Raw genomic sequence first — 9,122 nt, 5'->3', positions numbered from 1 at the left:
TCTCTTTGATGTGTCTTCTATGATTCAAGTGTTAGAAATGTTTAAAGGCTCAGTCCTAAAGTAGGGGAAATGTTATGTTGAGGTTTGGCTTTAAGCTGTTAAAGGGCCTTACCTGAAACCTCTTTGGAGACGTTTTTATGTTCTAATGTAAAGTTTAAGTTATTTGCATGTTTGTGTCAACATCACAAACTGAAGAAAGAGTGAATTGTATGTTTTATTTGATTGTAGGTATAATTTAATGTTAAATATTCTGCAATTTAGATTGGCCTGTTGGTGCAGCCATTGTGTTGGAGGAGAATGTAGCTGAAACCATTGTGGAAAGAAGAACTATTTGTACAGGCATAATGGGCTTTATTCAGCTTGAATCCTGGGAGGGGCAGAATATACTTGCAGGAACACACTGAGTTTTAATTACTATGATTACCTTTTATATCTGATCCAGGTTCTTACTGAGGCACTGAAATGAAGTAGCACAGGTAAATGGAGGGGAACTCTTCAAAAGATCAAAACATTCACTCACAAAAAATTTGGTTCATAATTGCAGAATATACATTAATACATTATATTGGTTAATGGATAAAGGTCTATAGATAACCAAATACATTTCTGAGAACTAACCAACTAAACTTCCATTTTGGTGTTTTGATGATGTGAAGGTTGGTTTGTGTAGCAGACAGTCCATTACTGTTCCTGCCCTCTAGATGGCAGTATTGCCATATGAGAGAAATCCGACAAATGCTTCAAGCATGAAGGATTGATTTGAAGAACTTCCTCTTTAAAAGATTTAGTGGACCCAGATTGCAACTTGACACCATAACATAGTGAGCCCAAATAGTTGCTGTGGGCAGTGAGGAGTTTTTCTGCAGCGTCACACTCTGCTTATGAGAAATAGAGTGATAGAAAAGAACTCTTTGGGTCAACTGATGTAACTGAGTTACTTATTTGTTCTGGTTTGTGCATGTTAAATTAAAACCATAATCACCATATAGCAAATACATCATGTAACACCTGAGGAAAGAAGACCTCAGATTTCAGTTTGTGCTTATTTTAACACAAAATGCCACTGTTGATTTGACCGTCTGTGCTATGAACAAAAGATTCCCAAATACATGTTTTAAATGTGGCAGTGTTTAATTGTCAACAAATATCTTTGCTGGATTTTTTTCTCAAACTGACACTTGAATTGCCAATATATTAAGAAACTAAGTCTACTGATTAATGGCGCTCATTTTGGAAAGCTCATATAATGAGCTGATTTCAGATGTAACAAATGGCTGTGTCTCTTTTCTCGACTATGACACTCTCATTCTTGTATGCCTACAGATAACCAGCACTTGGTGGCAGTATTGCATTTACTTTTATAAGAAAGAGGCGTTGCCCAGTCAAGTCTGTGCCCAAAATGACCTAAATCTCAAAATGCTGTGGTCTTTTCGTTTTCTGTTATATTGATCTAATACATTCACTTATACCTTTCACTTGTTGCTGAGCTTTCCCCCTTCCTAACGTGGTTACAAAGTGCTCAGTTTGTTATTACTACTGCCTTTTTTATGGCTGGTGCAATGAATTCTCTTTTGTTCAAGTTAATTGTGAGCCTTTAAGGCACATTCAAGCTTACAGAATTTGGAAAATAAGAGTCATATACGTGTTTACAGTCAGTAGCAGTTTTGTAGGGAAAATGTGCGTCACTGCCTCTGAGCTGTTTTGATCTGTAGTTCTTTCACTAGTTAGTCTCTGAGTTTTGTGTACCCTAACAGGGATTTCAGCAGAATGCACTTCTTTAAACATTCTACATATATATAAAAATATATATATAAATATATATATGTAGGTTTGGGTTTCTACACCCAGTGCATGCTCCAGTAGACATCCACACAGGCCATAGGAAGCTTTAAAAATGAATGTGGTCACCTTTACAGTCACTACAGAAAAATGCAACAGGGTCAGACCTATCCTTTGTATAAGCTCCCTCCTATGATAACATACATTGTAGAATGCCAGTAAGCTGCTGTGAGCAGTGTATACCCTGCACAAGTAGGTCCTCATACTCTGTGTGAGGGTGTGGTTTCTCAAACCAGTTCTACCTGTTAAACTCCTAACTTTCAGCCATCCTGCACTGCCCCGTCAGAGCCACGTGTTTTCTTATTAAAATAGGGGACAGTACTCAGTGTCCGTGGTGGGAATGGACTGACAGGGACTGTTCTCGCTTGCTCAGGAGGGCCAAACTCACAGCCATGCAAATGGATGAAAAATCACATCTGTCTCATGCTTGGCAGGTCCTGAGAGCCCCTGAAGTCTGTTTGGTCTTGTTCCACTCTCTATCTCTCATCAAATGTTCCTACGCCTCGCTGCAGCTCAGGCACAGATTGAAAACTTTCACAGTAAGGTCTGATGCCATACAGAGTCTGAGACCTTTAGCAAAGAGGTTAGGCATTCCTCCCAGCTTGTATGTCAAACCTAACACTGCTCCAGAATAGAGTCCGCCAGTCGAGTGAAGAATGTTCCTCCTCTCCGCAGCTCTTTAATGGACTTTTTGACCTGAGACATCAACATTCCTGCTGATATGAACGTCAGCCTCCAGTTTAACTATTGCAGACATGACTAAAACTAAACATTTCACTGATATTAAAGCTTAATGTGATTTGGTAAAATTCCACATTGAAATAAGGTTACGGCAGACCCACACTGAAGTGAATTTTTCTGATTCTGACTTTTTACGACGATACAATTTAATAAAATCAATACTGTAAATTAGGTTAATAGTATAAAGAAATAGTTATAGGGATATATCATTCACTTTATTGTAGAGAGTTAGATGAGAAGATTGAAACTACACTTGTTTCTGTATGCTAATAAGCTACCAGTTGACAATTAGCTTAGCTTAGCACAGAAACTGGGAACAGAGGGAAACCTCTATTCTGACTGAGGTAACAAAATCCACCTACCATCACTACTAAAGTTATTTTTTAAAACTGATGTGTAAAAACATCCTGCACCCGTTTCTAGTCTTTGTGCTAAGCTAAACTAAAGCCGACTGCTTTTAGCTTTATATTTAGCATACAGACATCAAAGTGATATCAATCTTCTCAAGACCATTTCCCAAAATATCAGCATGAAGCTTACTGTACTAAATAAGTTGTCAAAAACATAATGTGACTAACGGATTACAAACAAGGGATGCAGTTGTAGGACAAGGAAAGGTTACCCACATAGTGAGAAATTCCCTACGACCACAGAAAGAATCAAAGTATCCCAACAACTCTGGAGTTCATATTCTCACCATGAACTTTTGGCATAAATTTCAATGAACTGAACTCTCTTTATGCCATGTATTTTATGACATCAAGTGAGAAACATCTTATTTTCCTCTCTGATCTCATTCTCTGCTAGCCTCTGGCTAGCCTTAGATGGCAGACAGCCATGACATGGAGAAATTACAGATATGACATGACAGCATCTTGGCACCACTTCTTGTCATTTTCCTTTGGGCAGCCACGTGCAAACAGTAGAGCTATTCATGCTAAATAATATCCTAACTACTTTTCAGTGTCGGTTTTCTTGTTTGTTTTCCCCTTATCTCATTGTCTGTAAATCCATCATTAACCAACATTTCAGACTTTGATTTATTCTGCACATCAATTAGTTCTCCCTGATGTCAGCATCTCAGTCGCTTGAAGCGTAGGCTCGGTCTCTACAAAAAAGTCAAAAACTGTTTACCTTCTGGGCAGAAACACCTGACCAGACAATGAGTGGTTCCTGTTTACAGAAGGGAGCGCTAACTGAGAACTGATACACTATCATAAACCAACTTAGTCTGTCAGTTATATTATGCTCCTACACCAACATTTCCCTTTTTTTATGATGATAGTTCATTACCATGCCAAGAGGCTCCACAACAAAATTAAGCAAATCCTTCAACTGCTCCCACTTCCAGTTTTGTGGGCAAGATGGTGGTTTTGCAGTCATTCGTAAAATTGACCACCATTATGTCGGTCCCCATCTGAGATCCACCACTAGCTCCTTTAGTTTGTCAGTGTTAAGCTGCAGCTTCTGCTGCACCACTCAACATACTTGGCTTTGGAGCATTGTCTTCAGAGAGTTGTGCACTGAATTTTCAGTTTTTGAGTACTCTGTACAAAATTTGATCGATCTTGGTAAAAGGCCATGACCTGTAATTAAAGCAACGGCTTGACATTTTTGTAAAAACCCAATGTGCAGTTTGGTCTTACACAGGGTTATGGTAGAACTGTTTCTTTCCCACAAAAGGAAAAAAATGTTTGGTACAGATTTTAAAAATGAGATACTAATATGTGAGCTGAATATTGCTGTGCAAATTAGGAGACCTTTAGCAATTATAGCGTACCTCCTACAGACAGAACTGAAACAAATACCTCTCACATGAAAGTGATAAAAAAGGAGGCATCATTGCACATTTTAAACATGGGAAAGACCTAAAAAGACAAACAATGCGTAACAGTACATCTAAAATGTCGGAAAGTGACACAATTGGAGAAGTCAAGGTTTGGCATTCATTTGTTCTTAATCAGATGTTCAGTTTTTGATTTGCATATTTTGTTCTCGACAGTCCCACTGTGTCAAACACTTCAATTCATTTCCAACTTTCATTTAAACTCGACGAAGCATTGAGGTCACCCTCAATCGCAAAGTTCAAATAAATAGGACAAACAGTTACACGTAGCAATGTGATCATGGTTTGAAATTGTCCATGTTGAAGATCATTCCAAGTACTGATCTGGGGAAAATAGTCTGATGTTGATGCAACATCTTATAATGACCTCTGCTCTGGATTTTCATGTCAAATTACAAGCTCAACTGGAAGGGCTTTGTCTTCAGCTATCATTATACCAGTGTGGAGTAGACACTCACATGTGCAACAAAATGGCTCCAAATAAGGGTGAGTGAAGCTCCTCAGAGGGGGATGGGTTTTGCAATTTGACCCTCTCTCCAATCTCTCCAAAACCAACATTACGCCATCGTTTGAGAATTAGGAACTCTTCACAGGATTTTACTGTAATATCAGAGGCTGTAAATGCTGACCTGTACTGAGTGCAAATGCTCAAATGCAAGGTTCTCTCCCTCTCTGCATGCTTCATATAACAATTTCCAGCCTCTCTTTCACACAAAACATACATTGAGTCATCAGCAGCCCTACCCTTCACGATACTTTATCGTAACAGCTCATTGGTCATTAATCATGAAGTCCATAAAAGAGGCCAAAGTGCAGTGCTGATAGCACCTGTTTCCACAATGACTCTCTTTGTTCAGTTAGTCAGTGTTTGCATTCCCACTCAGTAGTTCTTTCCCGATCTGTGTGTGTTCTTGTTACTAGGTGATAGGATTTAGACAGCCTTCATGTAAGGTTGAAAGCCTCCAGGCAAAGATTAGTCACCCATATGGGTGTGTCTTGTTTAAAAAAAACCCTCTGGGCAAACCTCAGGGTCATTTGCTCACATAACTGCTCTTTTCTTAAATGTTTTCTTGCTTTGTTTGAGTTCTGAGAGCATCAAGTTGAAACTTTCTGATTGGGCTTTTCCTCTACATCCTGAAGCTTTCCACACTGGAGCTGTTAACCATTGTTCACCCTTTCCTGACAACAGCCCTGTTACGTAACACAGATTTCCACAACTCCACACCCCACCTCCCGAAATGTAATGCAGTTGCTATGACGACTGCAAAAACAGAGTAATGTTTTTGAGAAAAAAAAAAGACGAGTCACAAAACAACACCCCTTTTATTTACCAGCAGATTTATTTTTCAGACAGATCACACACACACACACATGCACAAGTCAGGCATTTCTTCTAATAGCTCATATTGTTTCATACATTAACTTTAACACAAGCTTCACTTTCAACTCAGTTTTCTCATTCTCTGTTTTTTTCCAGTGCATTTTCCCTTATCTTGTAACAGCTTTTATTTGTCAGTGTGTGTGTGTGTCTGAGAACAGCTTGTCCTGCCAGTTGGACCTCCTAGCTGGAAGATCGCACAGTGGTGGTTGTGATTGTGGTCTTTGAGCCTCCTGTGCAAAAGAAGGGGGGAAATCATGATGTTAGTGCTTCAAGCTTTTATTACACTGACTGTACTGTTGTTATGTAATGTCTTGTTAGAACAGATGTCGCTCACGCTTACCAGTGGGTCTAGAATGACGGAGAGGGAAGAAAGAAGCAGAGAAAACAGTGAGTGAAGTGGGCGTGTGCATTATTTTCTAAATCAATGACTGCATTTTGCTCTAAATGGTCTCATAACTCTGGATAACTGTCTACCTGGACTCCTCTGTTTCCAGCAGGCTCCTGTAGGTTGCGATCTCCTGCTCCAGCCTGGTCTTGATGTCCAGCAGCATCTTATACTCCTGTCCCTGCTGCTCAATGCTTGAGCGCATGTTGCCGAGTTCTGCTTCAAGCATGTTGATTGTGTTCTGGTAACCACTGAGCATGGCGCTGTAACGAGCCTCTGTCTCTCCCAGTGTGTTCTCCAGAGCCCCTTTCTGTAAGAGAGTGGAAGGAAAAAGGATCTTAAAAAACTCACACGTGGATTGAAACACACAGTGTTTGTTTTTTATACTTGCAAACAAGTTCACTGTACTAAATCTTTTGTGGTAGTTCTGACAATTTAAAGCTATAGTCTGTGACCACCAACCACACCCTGGAATATATATGTTAGACAGACACAAAAGCATGCTGGCGTTTGTGTCGTATTTTCCTTTCCTTTATGAAGGTTAGCAGAGGGTTTTGAATGTATGTGTCTTTTAGCTGCTCCTCCACTGTTAAACAGGAGCAGTGTGCTGTTGTTGCAGGGAGTGTTGAATGATTAACTCCAGCTGGGCACAGATAATCTATGGGAGAACAACTTTAAGGTCGTCCAGTCCAGCATTCCTTGAGCTCTCTTCAAGCTCTTTTATGTCTTCCAGAATTTGAGCAGATGTCTGTGAAATGTTTTCCTCAGCAGGATCCCTTTCCTCCCTTCTCCACAGCTCCCATCATCCTTATCTTTATCTCCCTCCCTTCATTCTTTCAATAATGCCCCCTTCTGTTACCCTCCCCTCTGCTCTTTCAGCCTCTATCACTGTCTGTTTCTCCATTTACCCTGACAAGACAGCAATCCGGGAATTTTGCTCATATAAGGCAAGATCAGTGTGATGTGAACAGATGGTTTGGGTTAAGGGTTTTTTCTTTCTCACCATGCTGAGCTGAGACTGCAGCTCAATCTCCAGGCCTTGCAGTGTACGCCGCAGGTCACTGATCTCTGTCTTGGACGTCTGGATTGACTCTGTGCTGCTGGCCACCTCCATTGTCAAGGCTGCCGACTAAAGCAAGAAAGAAGGACACAGTTGAGTGATTACTTGTCTTAGTTTCACAGAAGATTATGTTTAATTACAGACTCTCGAGGGAGTAAACCCAGTCATTTGCAACGTGGGGGATAATGTGCCTGTTTACAGGAAAATCTTTTCACCTTCTGAGTAAACCAGGCCTCCTGGTCACGGCGATGTTTGTCAGTGATGCTTTCATACTGGGCGCGGATCTCATCCAGGACTTTGTTGAGGTCTTGATGGGGTGCGGCATCCACCTCCACATTGACTGTGCCAGTAAGCTGAGAGCGCATAGCTGCCAGCTCCTAAACAACCAAGGGGGAAAAGAAGTCAGCATTAAGATCTATTTTCAATCAATTCTAGGTGTGATGAAGCAAGCTTCTGGTGTCACATCAAATAGTAATCATTATAGCTAACAGATGTGCATCAGTCACCTCTGCGTGATTCTTCTTGAGGTAGGCCAGCTCATCCTGCAGGCCCTCAATCTGCATCTCCAGGTCAGCCTTCGTCAGGGTGGTCTGGTCCAGCATGCGGCGCAGGTTGGCGATGTCAGCCTCAACTGACTGGCGCATCGCAAGCTCATGCTCATATCTAATTAGTTTGGAGAGCAGAGGACACTGAAGTGAGACAAGTATAACCCTTAAGCCTTCTTGTGTGACATTTACTAGATGAATATAGGTCCACAAAAGTATGAAGATTTGTGTTTACTTGGTTCTGAAGTCATCAGCAGCCAATTTGGAGTTGTCAATCTGGAGGAGGATGTTTGCATTGCCGATGTTGGCGCTGATGATCTTTAGAGAAGAACAACAATGGGATTTGGTCAGAAGCCAAAAGTCTCAATTAAATAGTTCATTGTGCAGTTACATACAGTGGTAGACTGGTTTTGGGACCATGCAGACTCAAGTAATGCCTATAGTGTCTCTGACCCTTTGAAAACCCTCCCCTGATAATCATTAACAGCATGACAAACATTTGACATGTCTGGTGTTGAAGCTGTTGAAGCTGACACACACTATACCTTGTCCTTCAGGTCATTGATAATGGCCCAGTAGTTGCTGTAGTCCCTCTCTGCTGCAGGGCCCTTCTTCTCGTAGTACTCTCTGATCTGCAACTCCAGCTTGGAGTTGGCCGCCTCCAGAGAGCGGACCTTGTCCAGGTAGGAGGCCAAACGGTCGTTCAGGTTCTGCATGGTGGCCTTCTCGTTCAGGTGCACGTTGCTCTGGTCCAGGGCGTTGGAGAGGTCGAAACCACCGCTGCCGAACCCCATGCCACTTCCGTACCCGGAGGAGACAGTGCGCACAGTGCTAGAGGAGATGCGGGGACCTCCCCTGAAGCTGAGTCCTGACACACTGTGAGCCTTGTGGGGAGCAGCACTTGATGTGTAGCTGCGGCTCTGTCTGGAGATCATGGCGGGTCCACTGGAAATGCTTTGGCTGTAATACATGATGGCTGATGGCTGTCTGCAGGTCGAGAGAGCACACGTTGAGAGAGAACCGTTATACAGCTGTAGACTGTAGCAGGACTGTGGAGTTTGATAGAGGGAGGCAGGCCCTTGATATAGTGCTGGACCTGGGGCGGGACTGGCTGGGAGGAGTGAGGTGGAGAGGGAGGGAGGGAGTTTTCCTTCAGAGTTCAGCCACAGCCTTGGCAGGACCTCCATTTGTTTTCCTTTAAGATCTAGGGTTTAGTTTCTTTCCAGTACGGTGAGGAAACTGTTAAGGAATGTGTGTGTGTGTGTGTGTGTGTGTGTGTGTGTGTGTGTGTGTGTGTGTGTGTGTGTGTGTGTGTGTGTGTGTGT

The 9,122-nt window shown here is 41.9% G+C and overlaps 1 protein-coding gene across 1 annotated transcript; it reads right to left on the bottom strand.

Annotated features, from left to right (window-relative positions):
- Positions 1-5,732: 5,732 nt before the first annotated feature.
- krt94 (keratin 94) lies at positions 5,733-8,861 on the bottom strand. Its single transcript, XM_038714183.1, has 8 exons — positions 8,343-8,861; positions 8,033-8,115; positions 7,759-7,915; positions 7,468-7,629; positions 7,196-7,321; positions 6,282-6,502; positions 6,148-6,155; positions 5,733-6,037 (listed from the first exon to the last, which is right to left on the bottom strand). The coding sequence occupies exons 1-8, from the start codon at positions 8,766-8,768 to the stop codon at positions 5,988-5,990; spliced, it is 1,233 nt and encodes a 410-aa protein (XP_038570111.1). The 5' UTR covers positions 8,769-8,861; the 3' UTR covers positions 5,733-5,987.
- Between the last annotated feature and the right edge of the window lie 261 nt (positions 8,862-9,122).

This window comes from Micropterus salmoides, unplaced genomic scaffold (genome assembly GCF_014851395.1).
Source record: "Micropterus salmoides isolate LMB-PRFRI ecotype aquatic unplaced genomic scaffold, ASM1485139v1 Ms_hic_scaffold_12, whole genome shotgun sequence".
In the NCBI taxonomy this organism is placed as follows: domain Eukaryota; kingdom Metazoa; phylum Chordata; class Actinopteri; order Centrarchiformes; family Centrarchidae; genus Micropterus; species Micropterus salmoides.
This window is presented reverse-complemented; position numbering and strand designations above follow the sequence as displayed.